Below are 23,992 nucleotides of genomic sequence, written 5' to 3'. Positions count from 1 at the left end.
TCAAGAAATAAACTTGGAATTGTGAGAAATAAAGTCGGAATTGCCAGTAATAAACTTGGAATTGTGAGAAGTAAAGTCAGAATTTCCAGTAATAAACTCCTAATTGCGAGACAAATAAAGTCAGAATTGCGAGTAATAAACTCATAATTGCGAGACAGACAAAGTCAGAATTTCAAGAAATAAACTTGGAATTGTGAGAAATAAAGTCGGAATTGCCAGTAATAAACTAGGAATTGTGAGAAATAAAGTCGGAATTGCCAGTAATAAACTTGGAATTGTGAGAAATAAAGTCAGAATTTCCAGTAATAAACTCCTAATTGCGAGACAAATAAAGTCAGAATTGCGAGTAATAAACTCATAATTGCGAGACAGACAAAGTCAGAATTTCAAGAATAAACTTGGAATTGTGAGAAATAAAGTCGGAATTGCCAGTAATAAACTAGGAATTGTGAGAAATAAAGTCGGAATTGCCAGTAAAAAACTTGGAATTGTGAGAAATAAAGTCGGAATTGCCAGTAAAAAACTTGGAATTGTGAGAAATAAAGTCGGAATTGCCCGTAAAAAACTTGGAATTGTGAGAAATAAAGTCGGAATTGCCAGTAAAAAAACTTGGAATTGTGAGACCAATAAAGTCATAATTGCGAGTAATAAATGTGGAATTGCGAGAAATTAACTTGGAAATGTGAGAAATAAAGTCGGAATTGCAAGTAATAAACTTGGAATTGTCAGAAATAAACTTGGAATTGCGAGACAAATAAGGTCAGAATTTCCAGTAATAAACTTGAATTTGCCAGAAATAAAGTCAGAATTGCCAGTAATAAACTCGTAATTGCGAGACAAATAAAGTCATAATTGTGAGTAATAAACGTGGAATTGTGAGAAATAAACTTTGGATTGCGAGAAATAAACTTGGAATTGTGAGAAATAAAGTCAGAATTGTGAAATAAAATGTCGCAATTACCTTTTCAGTTTTTTATTCCATGGCGGAAACAAGCTTCCATATTTTATCAACTGTCTGTGTCACAGAAACATTGTCTCTGCCTGAATCTGCCCATCCTTCTGCTGCATTAAACATGCCAGTCCAGTGATATCAGCGGCAAACAGACGCCCCTGTAGGCGCCAGCCCATCTAAAGTCATTTCTGTCCAGTTTGCACTTTTTTTTTTTTTGACTCCAGTTTCCAGATAGTCGTGAATTGATTCTTCATGAGACTTCCCAGAGGAATGCTATTGCTCAGAGGTTGATCTTTCATATCTCAGGAGACTCTGTTTAAGTAACTTTCCCTCAAATGTTTCTTCTGAAATTCTGTAGACAAAATACAAACAGAAAAAAATGAAGAGTAAATCCCAGCTACTCTCATAAACGTCCAAACACTCTTCTGTAACTCTTTCCTGTCTTAATGCATGAACTTCAGTAAACAAGTTTCTCATAACAAGTACCGTTTTCATTGAAGGCATTCGATGGGAATAGAGGTACAGAGGAATCATCTTCTCCTGAGTGTGCTGAAAACCCCTCTGACCCACACTTGGGAGAAGTTAAGACAGGTGCGAGTCATTCTGTCAATCTACATTTTTAACATTTCAGATTAAATAGATTAAACTCTCACAAAACCTGTCAAGAATATTTTCAGGTCATATTTCACCCTAAAATCAGGAGAAAGAAATTCTACTGCTCATAAAGAAAGCCTGTATTATCTTTATAACAATTAAGCACATTTACCCACATATTTTTTAATCATAATCTGAAAAGAATCTCATATTATTGTAATTAAAAAAAAAAAAAAAAAAAAAAAAAAAAGATTTTATATATATATATATATATATATATATATAAATGCACTATTGTTCAAAAGTTTGGGGTGGGTTCTGCTCACCAAGACTGAATTTATTTGATAAAAAATACAGTAAAAACTATAAAAAAATATTATTAGAATTTAAAATAGCTATTTTCTATGTGAATATATATTAAGCTGTAATTTATTCCTGAGATCAAAGCTGAATTTTCAGCATCATTACTCCAGTCTTCAGTGTCACATGATCCTTCAGAAATCATTCTAATATGCTGATCTGCTGCTCAAGAAACATTTCTGATTATTATCAGTGTTGAAAACAGTTGTGCTGCTTCATATTTTTGTGGAAACCATATTATAATTATTATTTTATTTAAAATAGAAATCTTTTGCAACATAAAAGTCTTACAGAATCTGCAAAATGTTAATTATTTTAACAAAATAAGAGGGATTGTAAAAAAAAAAAAATGCATGTCATTTTTTATTTAGTACTGTCCTGAATAATATTACACATGACAGATTACATGTAGTCCACAAGACCAACTAATAACTGAATTTGAAGATCAGGGTAATATTAAAATAAAATCATATAGCAAAAAAGTGCATTAGTAGTCATAAAATAGGATTCCTTTTCATTATGTAAAATTTATTATTTTTAAAATTCTTATTTTCTATTTTTTTTACAATGTATTATTATATTTAGTATTACTTAAATTAGTTTTATTTTTTACATTTATTATTTTTACGTTTAACATTTTTTTACATTTTACTATTTTTGCATTATTTTGCATTATTTAAATGTTTTTTTTTTTTTTTTAACATTATATTTTGCTTTATTTTTTTTATGTTTTTTTTAAATGTATTATTATTTTTAGTATTGTTTTAGTTCTTTTATTTTTTGTTTTTACATTTTTGCACTTTTTTACATTTTACTGTTTTTTTTATTAATTTAATGTATTTATTTTTTTCATTTTTTACATTTTATTTTGTGCTATTATTTTTACATTTTATTGTTATTTTAACAATATTTAGTTTTATTATATTTACATTTTTTATTTTACATTTTATTATTATTTTATTTTAAAATGGATGCATTACAGTATATGAGGAGAATATGAGGGGAAATGTGCTTTTGCTGTTAAATTAAAGTCATATTGCAAAAAAGTGCATTAGTGGCCCTAAAATAGGATTCCTTTTCATTTTATAAACGTTCTTATTTATTTTATGTTGGGGTGAAATGTGATCCACTTGTTTTCATGATATCCACCCTGTTTTGTAATAACTGTTCAAGCGTGTGTGTCGGCCGAATATGAAGATACTGTACATTTGTGTGGCATTAATCTGCAGGTCTGTGTGCTTGTGCTGTTTTTCTCTCAGGTTTTGTGCCGTTGGCCTGCGAGGGCAGGTTGGACCCTGTAATTGGCCCTGTTCCTCATAATTACCCAGTATCCTCCACCACCATCAGTCTGCCCGAGGCCTTCACCTCTCCTGCTACACACTTCAGCCCTATAGTACTGACCCAGGAGGAGGTCATTCATCAAAACACCCCGACTCACCCTCAGTCCGAGCTGTAGGTCTATTGGTGCACTTTTTTTATTGCCTTTCCCCCATCGCATTAGTGACGATCCGTTTAAACTTCAATAACTTTTTTACACTTTTATTTTTTGAAGTGCTTTCACAAGTTTAGGATCTAATGTTCTTGTTTATTTTTAAGGATTGTCAGTGGACGCATCACAGATGAAACTATGGTTCCAGAGCCAGAAGAACAGGAAGAGAACGACACTGAGGATGATGGGATTGGGGGAGTTTTCTCTAAGGCGGATGTGGCCGGTTATTCATCATCATCCAGTTGTAAGACTCTTGTGATTTCACCGCCTCCAGTGATTCCACAAATAACCAATGAAGAAACGGACAAACAGCCAAACTACCTCGCCCTACCATGTGATAATGGGATTTGTAACAACTTTCTGCTTCAGCAAGACCCACAGACAGGACATCTGACCCTACTTCCTGTTCAGATCGCCGAGCTTCAGCCAATCACAGGCGTGGATCACTTCAGTGCAGAACCACTAAACATGAAACTACTAAATCCTTTATGTTCTGTAAAATCAGACGACACTATCAGGAATGAAAGAGGCTGTGTTTCCCACAGAGATAATGACTCTACAGTGTCTCCTGAAAGGGCTCTAAATATTACAGTTCAAGCCAGCACTGTTCCTCACTGTAGGAGTCACACGTTGACCCTGTCAAGCTCATGTCAGAGATGCCCGTGCCTGCAGCGTCTCATTGACCTGCTCAGAGAAGAGTTTGCATTTGACGGCTACATGGAGAATGGAGTCGAAGATCTGGCTATGGGTAACTATTTACATAAATCATTTTTGAACTTTTTATTTTTATAACATTTTAACTTGTCTATCAATTTTTCCCTTATTATTACTTATTGAAACATTTTTAAATATTTTTTGTTTGTTTTATTTGCATTTTATTATCTTATTTAGTTTTTTATATTTATTATTATTACGTTTTATTTTTAGTATTATTTTAATTGTTTTATTTGTACATTTTTCTTTACATTTTATTGTTGTTTTACTATTTTTTAGATTTGTTTTACTATTTTGTATTAACGTTTTTTTTCTTTCATTTTTAACATTTTATTTTATTATTTTTTACACTTAATTTGATTATTTTTCATGCTTTTTTTACAATTAATATAATTATAGTTTTACATTTGTTTTGTTTTATTATTCATATATTTTATTATTATTATTACTGTTTTTTTTACAATTAATTATTATTTTTTAGTATTATTTTACTTGTTTTATTTTGACAGTTTTACATTGTATTGTTTTATTATTTTTACATTTAACATTTTTTACATTTTACTATTTTTTGTATTTACATTTTATAATTTTTTCATTGTTAACTTTATATTATGTTTTATTATTTTTACATTTTTTATTTTATTTATTTATTTATTTTAATATGCTTTACTTGCCTGTGTTAAAAATCACCCCCAACTCAATCTTTAATTTACAGATTTTTCTGTTAAATAAGTCTAGGGGAGCTCAATCAAGAAAAACTTAAGCAATGTTCCTCAGAGTTTGTTTATGTAAGAATAGGCCACATGTTTTCACAGGGATTTTGCCTTTGTTTGAATTTTCTTAATCGGGTCTTTGTCGCTGGAAGAGACTTCAAGGACTCCCTCATGACTTTTCTCTTTCTAGGAGAATACATCTTGTCCTTAAAAAACCTCCAGTTTGACACTTTTTGCCGAGCAGTAAGGGAGAAATTCTGCGATCTGTACTGGGAGCAGAAGCTGCTGTGTGACCTGCACCGTCTGATCAACCACCGTTCGTGTCATCTGTGAGTATGAAGATCTCTTTCATTCCCTTCCACACCTTATTTACATCTGGAGCATTTGGTTCTAGATAAAACTGAAGAAACAGTCTCTGTGATCTCTCTAGGAATGGCTCCTGTGCCTCCTTTAGTTTAACTCTGATTTTCTTCACCCATTTCATCGTCTGCCAAACAAAAATCATGCATCTGATCACTTAGTAAAATGCACTGCAAAAAAAGGATTTTCTTTTTTGCATGGGGTCAAAAAATAACCTTAATTGAACAGGAAAACAAGTTTATTTTTCTTACTGCATGGACAGATATTTTTTCTTCTTGCAAGCATAAATTCACTTAATTTTAAGCATAAACTCATTATCTTCAGTCATTTTGCTTTTCAAGTAAATGTATCTTGATTTAAGGATAATTAGATATTGGAAAACAAGACAAAAATACTAAGAAAATCATTTAATTTTTTGATTATTTCATCAGCAGTCTATATCTGTAAGATAATATATCTTGTAATATCATTATTATTAATTCATTGGCAGATTTTAGTTAGTTGTTATTTAGTTAGCTGTATCTGTAAGATAATATATCTTCTAATTTTTTTATTAATTCATTGGCAAACTTTAGTTAGTTAAGTAGTTGTTAGTTGGTTAGTTAGTTGCTAGTTAGTTAGCTGTTTCTGTAAGATAATAAATCTTCTAATTTTATTATTAATTCATTGGCAGGTTTTAGTTAGTTAATTTGTTAGTTGTTAGTTGGTTAGTTAGTTGCTAGTTTGTTAGTTAGTTTCTAATATTATTATTAATTCATTGGCAGATTTTAGTTAGTTGTTAGTTACTTAGTTGGTTAGGTAGTTAGTTAGCTATATCTGTAAGATAATATATCTTCTAATTGTATTAATTCATTGGCAGGATTTAGTTAGTTAGTTGTTTGTTTGTTTGTTTGTTTGTTTGTTTGTTTGTTAGTTGCTAGTTTGTTAACTATATCTGAAAGATAATATATCTTCTAATTTTATTAATTCATTGGCAGCATTTAGTTTGTTTGTTTGTTTGTTAGTTAGTTAGTTAGCTATATCTTTAAGATAATATATCTTCTAATTTTATTAATTCATTGGCAGGATTTAGTTAGTTAGTTGTTTGTTTGCTTGTTTGTTAGTTAGTTAGTTAGTTAGCTATATCTGTAAGATAATATATCTTCTAATTTGATTAATTCATTGGCAGGATTTAGTTAGTTAGTTAGTTGTTTGTTAGTTAGTTAGTTGGTTAGTTAGTTGCTAGTTTGTTAACTATATCTGAAAGATAATATATCTTCTAATTTTATTATTAATTCATTGGCAGGATTTAGTTAGTTAGTTAGTTTGTTGTTAGTTAGTTAGTTAGTTAAATAGTTAGTTGTTAGTTGGTTAGTTAGTTGCTAGTTTGTTAACTATATCTGAAAGATAATATATCTTCTAATTTTATTATTAATTCATTGGCAGGATTTAGTTAGTCAGTTAGTTAGTTAAATAGTTAGTTGTTAGTTGGTTAGTTAGTTGCTAGTTTGTAAGCTGTATCTGAAAGATAATATATCTTCTAATTTTATTATTGATTCATTGGCAGATTTAACTCCCTGAGGTCTGAAAACGCGCCGGCGCGTTTTTGCAGGTTTTTTTTCACATTGCAGCAAAACAGACTTAAAATACTCCGTCATTTCTTGTCATAGAGACATAAGTAATATATCAATTGAAACTATAGAATATCTTCTTTCATTTGTATACACTCAGAGTAAAAACACAATGTTGTGCTTTTTGTAAAATAAAGAAAACTAACATGATGCGTGATCTCTCGTCTCCCTCTGAACGAAGTCCAATCTGATAGTTCTCAGAAAATGAACTGTAACTTATGAATACTAATGACAAAAAAAATGACACTTACGTCTGAAGAAATGTTGAAATGTTTTAAATCGTGCAAGTCAAATCGAAAACAAACATTCTGTGTTTATGTAATCTTTATGAAAAGAGAGCCATGTCAGAAGTCTGTGATTCAGCTCATTATCCGCTAATGCGGCCACGCCCACGGAGCCAGCGCTATTCAGACGCAAATTCAGAGGCAATACATGCATTCATCGTCTCAATCGTGTATTTATTGTCTTGAAAAGTGTTTATTTGGATGTTAAAGCAATGGTTAGCGATCTCTAGAAGACATGCAGTTAGTTCCTAGTTCCTTTTCTTCTTTATATTATGAATTTGTGGACTAAAGGTGTAAAGAGCGCCCTCCGGCTGCAAGTATGAATTAAAAACACAGTATCCAGCACTCATAGTGATGACAATAAATATTATTTCTCAGTATAGAAAATTGACATAAATATATAAGAATCCATCAATATTTCTCCAAATGTGCATGCTTTTAAGCTAAAAGCCTATATGAAATCTATTTATATATATATAAATATATATAATCTATTTTTAATCTCTAGAATAAAAATGTATAATTCAGATTTTGATCTCCATATCCATTTACATATATTATATATATCTTCCAAGGGGTTTTTTCCCTCCTAGGACTTTTTTCCCAGTGTTAACACGCTGGGTTTTTCTCCTAGGGGGTTTTTTCCACCCCTGGGAGTCAGCCGACATTGGCTTAATGTAGCACCATCTTGTATATGTTACATATTACCACGCTTGTTTGTACAGCTTATTTTTAACCACTTCCCTTTTTTCTGTGCTTCTAATATGTAAAGGTGCTTTGAAACAATTACCAATTGTAAAAGCGCTATATAAATAAATTTGACTTGACTTGACTTGACATGAAATGCCATAGAGGTAACATAATTGTTCAGACACTTTGCACCACAGAAATACATTATATTTTAAAGAATATAATAGAATACCATTATTTTAAATTGTAATAATATTTCACAGTATTGCTGTTTATGATGAGCTGAGACATTATTACAGAGGGTTTTTTTCACAGCCTACCTGACTGAAATGCCTCATTAATATGCAAGTCATTTCAGATCATTACTATGTGATTCCTTTGTCTTCTCAGGTGTAAATGGCCCATTATTCATGCAGATTCACGCCCCCATGCATACTGTGTTTCTTGACAAAAAGTGTCTTACAAAAACTAAATCAATATATTGTTTTATATGAAGGAGTAGGCAGCATAATTTTTATATAATTCTGAAGCAAAAACTCTAGTCTACAACCTCCAATACCCAGAAGTCTTGTGAACACAGATTTAATATACTTTTTTTGGCCTTATTTCAGTGACTTAAGTTTTTGTTTTTTCAATAACCACGCATAAACATTATTCCTTCAAAAATACAAACATGTACATACATGTTCCTCACATATTATGGTAGCCTAGTTTGTGCTGAATACAGTGTAATGACACTTTTGTCATTTATATGTTTATGAACAACTGAAAAAAGCACAAATGTCAGGGCATGTCAAAACTTCTCCAAGCCCCAAATCAGCCTCAGACTCCAGAGGGTTAAGCTAGTTAATTAGTTAGTTTTTAGTTAATTAGTTGGTTAGTTAGTTTCTAGTTTGTTAGTTAGTTAATTAGTTAGTTTGTTAGTTTGTTAGCTATATCTGTAAGGTAATATCTTCAAATATTATTATTAAATATTTGGCAGATTTTAGTTAGTTGTTAGTTAATTAGTTAGCTGGTTAGTTGCTAGTTTGTTAGTTGTTAGTTAGTCAACTAGTTAGTTAGCTAGCTGTACCTGTAAGATAATATATCTTCTAATATTATTATTAATTCATTGGCAGATTTTAGTTAGTTAATTAGTTGTTAGTTAAAAACAAGATAACGGAATCATTTATGTCTGGAGCACAAATGCTGCACAGCGAGGTTAATCATTTAGGTTTAGCATTGAAACCCTAAATATGACAGAAATAGTGATGCTTATTGAACAGATCATATTCAGGTTTGTTTTTCTGAAGGCTGAAATGAAAAACAGCCTGTGGCTTTGAATCTCAGTCACATGAGAGCTTCTCAGTAAACCCTCAAGACACACACATACATCCACTTCTGCTCCACTTATCATCAGTAATCAAGCCAGAATAATTTCAGAAAACCAGTTTTCCAGAAAGGTCCCTATGGAAACAGATAGTCCTGAAGTGGACATTGAGAGTCCTCATTGCTCGGCTCTGGTTCATCTGCGCCTGAATCCATCAGGTCAGAGGGCGTCACATGAAGGCAGAGAGAGCTGTGATGTTGGGAGACACAATAGTCTCTTTCTCATAGCCGGATCACATGCTGCCTGTGAGGGGAACAGACTGAAAAGGCTGTGGATGTTACAGACTCTCCCTGCACATGGCGTGAGGTGTGAGGGGTTAAACAGTGATGCAGGTATTGTGAGAGGGGTGTGGACGTCACAGCAGGTGCTGGAGGTTTAGTCACGTCACTGCGCTTCAGATGAGCTAGAGCAAGCCTCGCATCAAAAGACACGTTCTTAAAACTCTGCTAAAGCATGACGTTCTCTGGTAGGTGGTTTGGAATAGAAACAGGTTTAGTTGACACTTCATTCAATTATTTATTTATGTATTTATGATAAATGTTTAGTTGACTATTATTTATTTAACATATTTGTTTGTTTATGATAAATGGTTTAGTTGACTATTAATTATTTATTTATTGATGATAAATGGTTTGGTTTATTTATTTATTTATGATAAATAGTTTATTTGACTAATATGTATGTATTTATGATAAATGGTTCAGTTGACTATATTTATTTATTTATTTAGTTTCAGTTTCAAGTTTATTTATCATATGTACAATGTCAGTGACATTTTGCACATTGAAATGCTTAGGTTGAGGCTCAGGCAATCTACATTAGTGCAATACAATATAAGTGCAATATAATACAGACAAATACAATTTAGAGAGAGAAAAATGTATTTATGATAAATGGTTTAGTTGATTTATTTATTTATTTATGAGGGTTATGATTGACTATTATTTATTTTTATTAAGATGTTTAACTGACTATTATTTATTTATTTATTTATTTATTTATAATAAATGGTTTAGTTGGTTAATATTTATTTATGATAAATGATTTAGTTGACTTTTATTTATTTATTATTTACTATAAATGGTTTAGTTGGTTATTATTTATTTATTTATGATAAATGGTTTAGTTGGCTAATATTTATTTATTTATGATAAATGATTTAGTTTACATTTATTTATTATAAATGGTTTAGTTGACTACTATTTATTTATTTATGATAAATGTTTAATTGACTCTTATTTATTTATTTATTATTTATGATAAATGTTTAGTTGCCTATTATTTATTTATTTACTTATTTATTTATGATAAATGGATTATTTGACTAATATTTATTTATGATAAATGGTTTAGTTGACTAATATTTATTTATTTATTTATTTATGATAAATGATTTAGTTGTCATTTATTTATTTATTATAAATTGTTTAGATGACTATTATTTATTTATGATAAATGTTTAGTTGACTCTTATTTATTTATTTTTTTCATTTATGATAAATGTTTAGCTATTATTTATTTATTCATATTTTTATTTATATTATTTATTTATAATAAATGGTTTAGTTGAGCATTATTTATTTATTTATGATAATTTTTAGTTTACTCTAATTTATTTTATTTTTTTTCATTTATGATAAATGTTTAGCTATTATTTATTTATTCATATTTTTATTTATATTATTTATTTATAATAAATGGTTTAGTTGAGCATTATTTATTTATTTATGATAATTTTTAGTTGACTCTTATTTCTTTATTTTTTCATTTATGATAAATGTTTAGCTATTATTTATTTATTCATATTTTTATTTATATTATTTATTTATAATAAATGGTTTAGTTGAGCATTATTTATTTATTTATTTATGATAAATGTTTAGTTGACTCTTATTTATTTATTTTTTTCATTTATGATAAATGTTTAGCTATTAATTATTTATTCATATTTTTATTTATATTATTTATTTATAATAAATGGTTTAGTTGGGCATTATTTATTTATTTATGATAAATGTTTAGTTGCCTAATATTTATTTATTTGTTTATTTTGTGTCTTGCAGTCTGTATCTGAATCTGTTTTCTCATGTTTTTATAACCATCCTTAAAACAAGATACATCTGCTGAAGAAACAAATCTGTATAAAATAATATATCTTGAATTTAATGTTTTTTTAATTAATTGGCAGATTTGATTTAGTTAATTAGTAGACCTTGCTTTCTGTATCTGTTTAATGCAAAATTATTTTTAATCTATATGTTTGCCGTGTTTTCTAACTGTAATATTTAATATATTACATGTGCTGAATTAAGTGGAAAACAAGACAAAATACTGGTTGATTAATTTTCAATTTAAGTATTTTAGTCATGTTTTCCAGTCAAAAACAAACAAGGCACATTTACTTAAAAGGCAAAATTGTGCAAAATAATATTTTTTTAATATCCATTGGTATATTTTATGATTTAAGCATAAACCTCTGTAAATTGTGTTAGCTTTATATGTTTAGATATTACACTGGAAAACAAGACGAGATTTTGTTGTTGTTTTTTGGTGTGTTATTTGCTCTTGTGCTTTTTTTGTCCATCAGTTGGCTGATCTTAGATGTTGAACTGTTTAATGTCTTACAGACCCTTTTGTTGTTTCTCTCTCTCTCTCTCTCTCTCTCTCTCTCTCTCAGAGTCTCTGATGAACAACCCTCCTCAAAAGCAGTGAAAAGGGCACCAGTATCACTCCAGAGCGCCAGACTGTGTTTTTCCAGCGAGGAAAACGGTCATCTTGACCACAATGCAAATCTCTGCTCGGCCCAGCCTTCAGAACGACACACATTAGAGGAGCAGAACCAGATAAAGAAAGAACTGAAATGCAAACTGGATGAATTAAAATGCAGAGAAACAGCAGACGGATTTGAGCCAGAGGAGATTGAGACCAGGACTACATGTTGGAGAGAAGACACACAGGAAGTGACATCACAGGATGACAGCAAAGGTAGGACCAATATGAAATAAATAGTAACTGACACTGAAATTTACTTTAATTACATGCTCCTGGTATTATCATGAATATTATGAAGAACAATAATCAAATAACTATGTTAGGTTGATACAAGCTTTGTAATATGTTTTTCACATAGTACAATACATTTGTACAATACAAGGCTATTGCAACAACCGCAAACAAAGAAACATTTAAAAACATTTAGTTTCACTCTGATATACATCACATTATAGTAATTTAATGAGCTGTGAATGCTGTTTTATGTGGCCTTTATTATATCTCTTCAGATGTTATCGTCTGATTAGTGTCAAGGAGTAATTTTGTTAGTTTGATTGACTGTTGAAAGCGAATATAAAAGACGGAGTGTTTTTCAGCGCTGCCAGACACACAGAGAGCTCTTGGTGCTTGTTAGAGGGAACGAGTTGCCAGGAAACTAAAGTGGATGATGGGAATTTTCATCCCCTTCTGTCACCCACTACTCTCCATTCTGCTTGTTCCAAACACACGCAGTGATGTTTTCCTTCGTCTTTTATGCTCTTTGTGGCCTTCTCATGAAACACACACACAAAAGCAAACACTCACATACTCAAAAACACTTAAAGCACAATACATGAGTAAATCGCAAAAATAAGAAAAATACAAAAGTAGAATATGACAGTTTGCCAGTCGACAGACAGATAGACAAACAGGCCAATCAGGCATAACATTATGACCCCTTCCTAATATTGCGTTGGTCCCCCTGACCCGTCAAGGCATGGACTCCACTAGAAGGTGTGTTGTGATATCTGACACCAAGATGTTAGAAGCAAGTCCTGTAAGTTGCAAGGTGGACCCTTCATGGATCGGACTTGTTTGTTCAGCACATCCCACAGATGCTCGATTGGATTGAGATCTGGGGAATTTGGAGGCCAAGTCAACACCTCAAACTCGTTGTTGTGCTCCTCAAACCATTCCTGAACCATTTCTGCTTTGTGTCAGGAGCATTATCCTGCTGAAAGAGGCCACAGCCACCAGGGAATACTGTTTCCATGAAAGGGTGTACATGGTCTGCAACAATGCTTAAGTAGGTGGTACGTGTCAAAGTAACATCCACATGGATGACAGGACCCGAGGTTTCCCAGCAGAACATTGCCCAAAGCATCACACTGCCTCCGCCGGCTTGCCTTCTTCCCATAGTGCATCCTGGTGCCATGTGTTCCCCAGGTAAGCGACGCACACGCACCCGGCCATCCACGTGATTCATCAGACCAGGCCACCTTCTTCCATTGCTCCGTGGTCCAGTTCTGATGCTCACGTGTCCGCTGTTGGCTCTTTCGGCGGTGGACAGGGGTCAGCATGGGCACCCTGACTGGTCTGCAGCTATGCAGCTCCATACGCAACAAACTGATGCACTGTGTATTCTGACACCTTTCTATCAGAACCAGCATTAACTTCTTGAGCAATTTGAGCTACAGCAGCTCGTCTGTTGGATCGGACCACACGGGCCAGCCTTCGATCACTGAGCCTCGGCCGCCCATGACCCTGTCGCAGGTTCACCACTGTTCCTTCCTTGGAGCACTTTTGATAGATACTGACCACTGCAGACCGGGAACACCCACAAGAGCTGCAGTTTTGGAGATGCTCTGACCCAGTCGTCTAGCCATCACAATTTGGCTCTTGTCAAACTCACTCAAATCCTTACGCTTGCCCATTTTTCCTGCTTCTAACACATCACTGAATGTTCACTTGCTGCCTCATATATCCCACCCACTAACAGGTGCCGTGATGAAGAGATCATCAGTGTTATTCACTTCATCTGTAGGTGCTTATAATGTTATGCCTGATCGGTGTAGACACACAGACAGAAAGACAGATAGATATGAATTTTGGAAAGAATTGTGTAAAATGATCCTGAATACAGTCATAATGCAAAAAAATAACTTAATGTATGTATATTGTTTGTTTTGGGCGAAATACGATGTGGACATCAGCTTTTGTTAGATTAACTCCACACTCTCTCTCTCTGTGACTCTAGAGGTGATTGAGCGCGTCTCGTCTGTCCTGATGGAGGCGCAGTGCAGCACAGCTGCAGGAGGAGGCGCTGCTGAGTGTGTTTGTGGAGCTGAAGCCCTGTGGCACAGCAGCGATCTGGAGGAGAGTGGGGGCGATCAACTCACTCCTGACTGCTCCGAGGTGGACATGGATGATTCTGAGTCTCTGATCTCTGACCGGACCCTCTCCGTCTGCAGTGACCCTCAGCGGCCCCCGCGCACCTCCTCCTGGGCTCTGGCTCTGTATGGAGACGACTGCTTCGGTCAGGACGTGCTGAAGTACGCTCAGAATCTCAGCCGTCACAGTGAATCACCCACACTAGAGGACAAGTCACAGGTGAGCTTCATTCATGAGTGTGTGAAGGCATTTGAACTGAAAGCTTCAAATCTGTTCATGTACGATTAAGACAAGTCTGGGTCATATTCTTCAATCTAAAGGAAATAAGAAAACTTTGGGGTTTTTTTGGTAAAATGAGGCATGTTCTTTAAACCCTAAAGTTTTTTGTACACTCTAAAAATGCTGGGTTAAAAACAACCCAAGTTGGGTTGAATATAGACAAACGCAGCCAATGGGTTGTTTTAACCCAGCGGTTGGGTTAAATGTTTGACCCAACCTGCTGGGTAGTTTTATTTAACTCAGCTATTCTTTAAAAATGACTGTATTGCTGCTTAAAATGAACCCAAAATATGTCTAATAAATTAACATTAATTAATAAGTTTAATGAATAATAATTAAACAATAAACATTTATTAATAAATGTCCACCTTTTGATTATTATTGTTGCCTCTAGTAATTATGTGTCTGATTTTTAATTTCCAACATATTTTGGGTTCATTTTAAACAAACAATACAGTAATTTTTAAACAATAGTTGGGTTGAATAAAACTACCCAGCAGGTTGATCAAACTTTTAAACCAAACAACTGGGTTTGTCCATTTTCAACCCAACTTGTGTTGTTTTTAACCCAGCATTTTTTTTTTGTAATTGTTATTTTCAAAGGTGATTTTGTTTTATTCCCACGGTATATTTTACTATTACAGTAAAACAGACTGCAGTTCTATTTTTTAAAATTATAATTAGCAAAATATTAAGGGCTGTACAATGACGCATGTAATTTTAGTAGCATTGATAAAATATTATAGTTTTTGTTAATATTTTAAAATATTTTCACTTTTATTTTTAGTAAAAAATGTGTAATTTTGTTGTTTATTTTTGGTGTTTTTTTAACAAAACTTTTTTTTTTTTTTAAATGTCTATATATTTTTTATTAATTTTTATTTATTAGTTTTAGTTTTAATTATTTTATTTCTTCTTTTTATTTCAAGTCAGTTCTTTTGTTTTGTTTTTTTTCAGTGGTTTTAGTTTTATTTAACAATAATAACCCTCTAATATATATATATATATATATATATATATATAATTATGTTAAAACAATTTTGGGAGGAAATTCATGAAAATAATGTCACAATGCAAAACATTATAATCTGCCCAAAAAATAGAATTATCCAAAAAATAGAATTTTCTTTTTGCAATATTATTTCCATTTATTTCTTTAGATTCCCCCCATTTTGACATGTCTTTGCCTTGTTGTCTGCTCTGTCTTTTGTCCTAATGCTGATTTCCTGGTGTTTATTTAATGCTAACTGTACTGAAAGGACCTACATTACGTAGAGCCAGAATTTCACCAGGTACAGTATCCTGAACAATCTTCATTTTCATTGGAAGAGCTTTAGTGGATAAAGAGCTTCCATCATTCATATTTTGAATGAGCCACATGCATCAGACATTCAGAACAAGACATATGTGCATTATAATTTGATTCAGTTGCAGTTGTCACAAAAATAGGTTGTTAGATATTAACACAATAATAGCAAAGAGAGTGTGCGTTATGATTTATATCAGAATAGAAATGGCCAGTGTGTGTGATTGCTTTGATGGTGGTGGAGGGCTGTTTTATGACCGGAGGTTAGACGCAGGAGGAACGGAGGTGCAGTTGGACTCCTCTTACTCTCCTCCCACTTCAAAGCGCCGACCATCGATCTCTGTTACCATAGTGAGAAATACAGAGAGTTCATAGTGCAGTACAAACACTGGACACACAGGAGGAGATTCAACACACAAATGTTTGGGGTCCGGAAGATTAATACCTTTATTAAGCAAGAATGCATTAAATTGATTTAAAGTGACAGTAAAAACAATTATAATATTACAAAAGATTTATGTGTGAAATAAATGCTGTTCTTTTGAATCACGGTTTCCACAAAAATCTGAAGCAGCATGACTGTTTTCAACATTGATAATAATCAGAAATGTTTCTTGAGCAGCAAATCATCATATTAGAATGATTTCTGAAGGATCTTGTGACACTGAAGACTGGAGTAATGATGCTGAAAATTCAGCTTTGATCACAGGAATAAATTACATTTTAACATATATTCACATAGAAAATATGTTATTTTAAATTATAATAATATTTCACAATTTTTGTGTATTTTTAATCAAATAAACACAGCCTTGGTGAGCAGAAGAGACTTCTTTCAAAAATATACGACCCCAAATGTTTGAACAGTAGTTTACACTCCAATCATCATCATCCTCTTCAACACATTGGGTCGAATCACACAAAGACATGCTGCGTCTGAAATCATATACTATATAGTAGGCAATACATTTGGTTTGAAACTTCACTCTACAAAATGCTGGGTTAAAAACAACCCAAGTTGGGTTGAAAATGGACAAACCCAGCAGTTGGGTTGAATGTTTGACCAACCTGCTGGGTAGTTTTATTTAACTCAACTATTGTTTAAAAATGCTGTATTTCTTGCTTAAAATGAACAATTAACATTTATTAGTATGTTTAATAAATGAACATTTATTAATAAGTTTAATGAATAATAATTAAACAATAAATATTTATTTAATTGCTTATTAATAAATGTTCACCTTTTGATTATTATTGTTGCCTCTAGTAATTATGTCTGATTTTTAATTTCCAACCTATTTTGGGTTCATTTTATACCAGCCATATAGTAATTTTTATAAACAATAGTTGGGTTAAATAAAACTACCCAGCAGGTTGATCAAACATTTAACCCAACCGCTGAGTTTGTCCATTTTCAACCCAACTTGTGTTGTTTTTAACCCAGCATTAACCCAGAGTGTTGCTTCACAACCATAAAAAGTGTGTTCTACTGTATATAGTATGAATGTGTACTATGAAAGTAATCCGGACGTACTACATCTGCCATGTTGTCATTATCATGTGACCTACGGCGTCAGTTGCGTCGCTTCACTGCCATTCATTAATGCTCTCTCCCGTGGCCTCATGGGATAGTAAAGTGTCCATCAGATGCACACTTCAGAATCTTGGCAGAAGTAGTAGGTCTTTTCAGGTACTTTTCACCTGATGTTTTATGAAAACTGTGAATTCAGGCTCACATACTGTTTTTCTCCTACTAGAAATATTCAGATGCAGCAATACAGTTTATCTTAGACTTTGAGACTCACCAGTTCTGAAAAGTCCATCTTGCTGGATAATGCAGCTAAAACCATCTTATGACAGATTTACAGGGTTTCTATAAGCCGTCATTTATAGCCATTATGTGATAAAAGCTGGACTAGATAGATGGTTAATCAGTTGAACTACTCAAACTGGTTAGAGTTTAAAGACCTGCAATAAACCAGATGCCGAAACCCAGATTGACAGGAAAGCTGTTTTGTTCCATCAGGAAAATTGTCAAAGCATTACATGGTTAGTTGTAGGTGTTTCCTGGTTCAGTTTGGGCATCGAGATCCATTATTTTTTTATCTTTGCTCTTAAACAGGAGCTTCACCAACAGCTGATAATTGAGAGCAGAAATCTGAAAAAGACCAGAACTTTCTACCACAAGCTGATCCAGCAAGAGAGGAAAAACAAAGGTACTTCAACTGCAATAGAAAATCTGACGCCTGTCCATTAATTATGCAATACAGATGTTCCTCAGTCACCGTGTGTGTTTGTGTGTGTGCGTGTGTGTGTGATGGTTGTCTGTCTTTGTAGGTTCAGACACAAAGGTGATGGTGTCTAAAGTCAAGCTGCAGTTTGACGAGCTCAGAGATAAAGTTGAGTTTCTACATACTGTGAAGAAATATCTCCAGGTTCGTGCCAGTGCACACGCTTCCATTTCTCTGCTGTGTTTTAAAGACATTTATGAGCAATAATATTCTGCTTTTACATTTATTGACTTGGCAAAGACGCAGATTAGTGTATTCAAGGTTTACATTTATCAGAGCGCTGGGAATCAATAAAATACTAAAAACTAGAGATCTGACTGTGAAGTAATCTGATTGGATAAGCCAAATAGCCATTGTAAAAATAAATAAATAAATAAATAAATAAAATGATTTTTTTTTTGTGATTTATTATAATTACTATTATTATTAATGTTAGTGATCATGATGATAATAATAATAACATATAATTATTAGCTTATTATTTTTGTAGTAAAATATTAATGTTATTTATAATAATAGATTATTATTATTAATAATAATATTATTAATAATAATAATAATAATAATAATAATAAAAATACATGTTATTATTATATTATATTAGCTTATTGTTTTTAAAAATTAAAATGATTATTTTTTGTGATGATTATTATTAATGATAATGATTATGATGATGATAATAATAACAGATTATTATTATTATTTGCTTCTTATTAGTTTTGTTGTATTATTAATAATAACGGTGATAATTATGAAAATAATAAAATATTAATGTTATTATTATTATTATTATATTATTTTAGCTTGTTTTTATTGTTGTAGTTATTATTATATTAATAATAGGCTGTTATTATTGTTTTTGTTGTTATTAATAATAATAATACAAGGTTGTTGTTACTATTTATATTATTTGTATTATTAATAATATTAATGATAATGATGATGATGATGTTAAAAGATTCGTGGTGTAATAATAATAGGTTATTATTGTTATTGTTGTTATTAATAATACTATTATAATTACTATTATTATTTGTATTATTATTATTATTATTATTATTATTAGTTTATAAAAAAATCAATTGCTATCTAATTTATTATAAATTATCATTATAATAATACTATTAATAATGATAAAATAATTACAATAAACTATTATTTTAATACTTAAATCTATTTTACACTAGCTTTGAATTTGGCTCATCCAATTAAATATTACTTCACAGTTTTAGTATTACTAGATAAATACTAACAATTATAAAGTAAAATGTAATTCTAGTATTTAGAAGTTCCTAAAATCACCAAGATTATGGACTTGATTCCCAATGTACTGATAAATGTAAGCCTTGAATACACTGTAAAATGAAAACGAAGTAAAAAGTTTTTGCAAAGTAAATAAATGTAATTGAATTATTCGTTATTCATTGAAAGTTGTTGTCTTTGTCATATTGTTGCCTCGAGCATTTTGTAAAAGCCATTAGAGGCCATGTGTGGTAATTTGTACCAATTTTAATACGAGTGTTATATTATTTTGTGTTTGATATTACCGAAGTCTCCTTAAGGCAAGCCTCCAGGCTAATCTTCTACATGTTTACCATTAAACATTCATTTTGGATTGATCTATTTTTAGAGTTTACACTGTAAAAAATGCTGTTTCATATGAGAATTCGCAGGCAAATTAGCAACAGGTATGATTCATGATTCAGCACCTCTTATTAATTTCTATGGTATCTGCAAACAGTGATTGACTGTCACAAAACTCTGACAGGAATTCAGTGATGTGATTGCTTATCAAGTCACACATGATCCAAGTTGGCCGTTACGCTTTCTCCAGTTGTAGAGCCTCGGACCCTGCTATCTCCCAATAATAAGACAGTCTCTGATACTGCTGTTGCAGGTGTTATCCGTGGATCAGTGGGGTTTGGCGCTCTCTCTGCTGCCCTCTCTGGCTGTGGGTGGAGCTGCACCTCTGGAGCTGCAGCACTCTGAGGATCCTGCAGTGCTGCACTTCCTGTGTGAGCGGCGCAGGGGGAATGGCTGCCCACTAGTGGCCGCAACTGCCAGAGGTCTAATGGCTTACCTGTATGCCAGGTAATGTGAGCCCTTAACGAATGTCTAAGAATTAAATGAATATTTTTAAAATGACTCTGCTCCTATCCCTCATCACACCTGTCGTTTACAGGAACGCTCACTCTGAGGGATTTATTCAGCAGTTTTTCTACACGTATCGTTACTTTTGCACCCCCGAGGAGCTTCTGCAGTTTCTAATGGACAAATATAACAGCACACTGGGGTATGACTCAAATAAATATGACCACTGTAACAGAATAAACTAGAATAGGAACTGATCAAGAAAAGCTTGGATATTAACCTAAAAATATAGTTTCATGGTTAGTTTGCATGTTATACAGGCACCTAGTTTGAATACTTTGATAGTTTGATGTTGATGATGATAGTTCATGAGCTTTAAAAGAGGTTTGAAGGCTGAAGGGATAGATAGATAGATAGATAGATAGATAGATAGATAGATAGATAGATAGATAGATAGATAGATAGATAGATAGATAGACATGGTGGATGGATGGATGGATGGATGGATGGATGGATGGATGGATGGACGGACAATAGATAGATAGATAGATAGATAGATAGATAGATAGATAGATAGATAGATAGATAGATAGACATGATGGATGGATGGATGGACGGACGATAGATAGATAGATAGATAGATAGATAGATAGATAGATAGATAGACATGGTGGATGGATGGATGGATGGATGGATGGATGGATGGACGGACAATAGATAGATAGATAGATAGATAGATAGATAGACATGATGGATGGATGGATGGATGGACGATAGATAGATAGATAGATAGATGATAGATAGATAGATAGATAGATAGATAGATAGATAGATAGATAGATAGATAGATAGATAGATAGATAGATAGATAGACATGATGGATGGATGGATGGATGGACGGACGATAGATAGATAGATAGATAGATAGATAGATAGACATGATGGATGGATGGATGGACGGACGATAGATAGATAGATAGATAGACAGACAGACATGATGGATGGATGGACGGACGATAGATAGATAGATAGATAGATAGATAGATAGATAGATAGATAGATAGATAGATAGATAGATAGATAGATAGATTTTAAGCCCACATAATTAAGGTTTACAGAAAGAGTCAATCATCCACAGTCTAATCCTAATTAAATAATCATCTCCAAGAAGTTAATTTAAATGAAGTGTAATTATGTTCTCCATTAATTGTCAAACTGCAGAGCGAGTGAAGATCCCTCATCAGACAGCACAAAAGTGTTTCTGCGCACTCTGGATTTATTACACTTCTGGATTGGAGACGGACAGTCAGTGGACTTCAGCTCCGGCTCCTGCCTTCTCCACACACTGGAATCTTTCCTGACCTCTGAGGTATTAACTGCGAGTTCAGACGGAATACTTGAATGTGTTTATGTATCTGTGTGAGATAACTGCAGTACGCGTCTTCAGGTATCACCCGTCGACAGTCGCGGAGAGAGTTTGCTCGTAATGCTCCAAGCCACACCCAGGAAGAGGCGTGTCTGCGGCCTGTCATGTGCCGGCGACGCCTCCATCAGCAGTCCAGAAGATGAGGAGATGCGGTCAGCTCCCTCCTTATGTCGGAAATCATCCATCGAAGATGCTGCTCGAAAGGTGAACGATATAGATAAGATTAAAACTGTAAATCAAACAAATGTTTGTCTGCAGCTTCCATCCATCGTCTGACTGCCGGTGTATCGTGTTCTTGATTTGATCACGATGTGTGTAGAGTTTCCAGTGGCGTGTGTCACGTGTGGTGGAGCCGCAGACGGCCGCGTCTAAAGAGAAATCCTTCTCCATCGCTGCGGCCCTCCCGCGGCCGTGTTACGCCTCGCTGATGAGTCAGCTGTCCAACACGAGTCTGAGATCGGAGGAGAGACTTGCCTTCAGTGAGACTGAACACACGCCGCTACACATCGCACAGCAGCTCACCTTACTGGAGCAGGTGCCGGAAACACCACAGTTCATCTCTGTGTCTCTGCAAAAGTATTTGGACGCTTACACTACTGGAAACCAAAAGTTTGGAATAATTACAATATTTTAATATTTTTGAAAGAAGTCTCTTCTGCTCACCAAGGCTGTATTTATTTGAAAATACAGTACAAAGTGTGAAATATTATTACAATTTAAAATAGTTGTTTTCTATGTGAATATATAGTAAACTGTAATTTATTCCTGTGATCAAAGCTGAATTTTCAGCATCATTACTCCAGTCTTCAGTGTCACATGATCCTTCAGAAATCCTTCTGATTTGCTGGTTCGCTGCTTCACATATTTTTGCTCCATTCATACAATTTGAATATTTAATATTTTATATATATAATATATTAATAAATTATCATAAATATCACATATCACAAAATATCATAAATTAATAGTTTTATTCAGCAAGGACACATTAAATTGATCAAAAGTGACAGTAAAGACATTTATAATGTTACAAAAAATGTAAATATAAATACTGTCCTTTTGAATTTTATGTTCATTAAAAAATCCTGAACTAAATGTATCACAGTTTCCACAAATATATTAAGCAGAAAAAAATATCTTCAACATTAATAATGGTTCTTATTATTATCAATAATTGAGCATAAATAATAATTAAGCAGCAAAAAGTAATGATGCTGAAAATTAAGCTTTGATCGCAAAAATAAATTACAGTTTACTATCTATTCACATAAAAAACAGCTATTTATATTGTAATAATATTTCACAATTTTACTGTTTTTACTTTATTTATTTTTATTATTTTTATCAAATAAATGCAGCCTTGGTGAGCAGAAGAGACTTTTATTAAGTTAAAAATCTTAATTATTCAAAACATTTTACTAGTAGTGTACATCAAAATATATGAATGTCCTCAGTTTTTTAATTTTCATCTTGTTTCATGTTTGTTTTGTTTTTGTTTTTTGACATGATCACCCTATTTTTCCTGGTTTCTTTTTTTCTGCTCTGTTCTCACACTGTTATTTCCTGTTCCACCTCTAGGTGGAGACACATGATCATTGTATTATTTTCATGCATACCTTGATACTGGATCTGAAACAGAGTTTGTCAAAGGACGGAGTCCCCTCTTATATGTCAAATAACGGTTTTGATTCAGCATTTGTATTCATGTCTCATTGTCTGTCATTTATGTAGGAAATTTTTCAGGACTGTCATCCAGTTCACTTTCTGAACTCGAGATCACATGGGGTGGCAGAAAACTCCAGAAACATTTCCAGGTGAGTTTCCACTATGCACTTTTGAAACTAAAGATCAGATCTTTGGAAATGTGCATAAAAGGATAATTAACACAGTGTCCTTTTGTATTATCTCACATTTTTTTCTGATTCTTCATTAACAATTCATTTGACTTCATTTAACACACTGCATGACTATTTAAATTACCTGTAATAATAACAAAAGGTGGTATAAATTGTGAAAAACCAAAATCTTGATGTTCACTGCACTGTTTTTGTCTTGTTTTCCAGTACAAATATCTAAACATTCTGAAAGCAAGATACATTAACTGGAGAAGCAAAATGACTGTAGATATTAAGTCTTGTTTAATGTAAAATTTATTAAAATAAAAATTGTGTTTAAAACAAGAACAAATATCTGCCAATGGGGTCAGAACTATAAACTTAATTCAAAGGCAAAACAAGATTATTTTCCTGACTCCATTGGCAGATATTTTTCTTGTTTTAAGCACAAGTCACTTAATTTTTAAATGTTTCTTGATTTAAGAAT

General features: G+C 32.6%; 1 protein-coding gene across 2 annotated transcripts in view; it reads left to right on the top strand.

Moving 5' to 3' along the window:
- LOC125276500 (kinase non-catalytic C-lobe domain-containing protein 1) overlaps positions 1 to 23,992 on the top strand; it is a 52,754-nt gene that overhangs the window by 19,641 nt on the left and 9,121 nt on the right. The window contains exons 12-26 of one of the 2 annotated variants that reach the window (XM_048204024.1): positions 1,453 to 1,543; positions 3,166 to 3,358; positions 3,503 to 4,143; positions 5,013 to 5,151; positions 11,813 to 12,120; positions 14,144 to 14,496; positions 15,816 to 15,848; positions 17,985 to 18,078; positions 18,200 to 18,297; positions 20,051 to 20,244; positions 20,336 to 20,446; positions 21,466 to 21,613; positions 21,692 to 21,874; positions 21,990 to 22,205; positions 23,402 to 23,484. In XM_048204024.1, coding sequence (XP_048059981.1) covers positions 1,453 to 1,543; positions 3,166 to 3,358; positions 3,503 to 4,143; positions 5,013 to 5,151; positions 11,813 to 12,120; positions 14,144 to 14,496; positions 15,816 to 15,848; positions 17,985 to 18,078; positions 18,200 to 18,297; positions 20,051 to 20,244; positions 20,336 to 20,446; positions 21,466 to 21,613; positions 21,692 to 21,874; positions 21,990 to 22,205; positions 23,402 to 23,484 — 2,885 coding nt within the window. The remainder of the gene's footprint in view (positions 1 to 1,452; positions 1,544 to 3,165; positions 3,359 to 3,502; positions 4,144 to 5,012; positions 5,152 to 11,812; positions 12,121 to 14,143; positions 14,497 to 15,815; positions 15,849 to 17,984; positions 18,079 to 18,199; positions 18,298 to 20,050; positions 20,245 to 20,335; positions 20,447 to 21,465; positions 21,614 to 21,691; positions 21,875 to 21,989; positions 22,206 to 23,401; positions 23,485 to 23,992) is intronic. The other variant, XM_048204027.1, reaches the window with a different exon arrangement.

The sequence above is a fragment of the Megalobrama amblycephala genome, linkage group LG10 (genome assembly GCF_018812025.1).
Source record: "Megalobrama amblycephala isolate DHTTF-2021 linkage group LG10, ASM1881202v1, whole genome shotgun sequence".
Taxonomy (NCBI): Eukaryota; Metazoa; Chordata; class Actinopteri; order Cypriniformes; family Xenocyprididae; genus Megalobrama; species Megalobrama amblycephala.
This window is presented reverse-complemented; position numbering and strand designations above follow the sequence as displayed.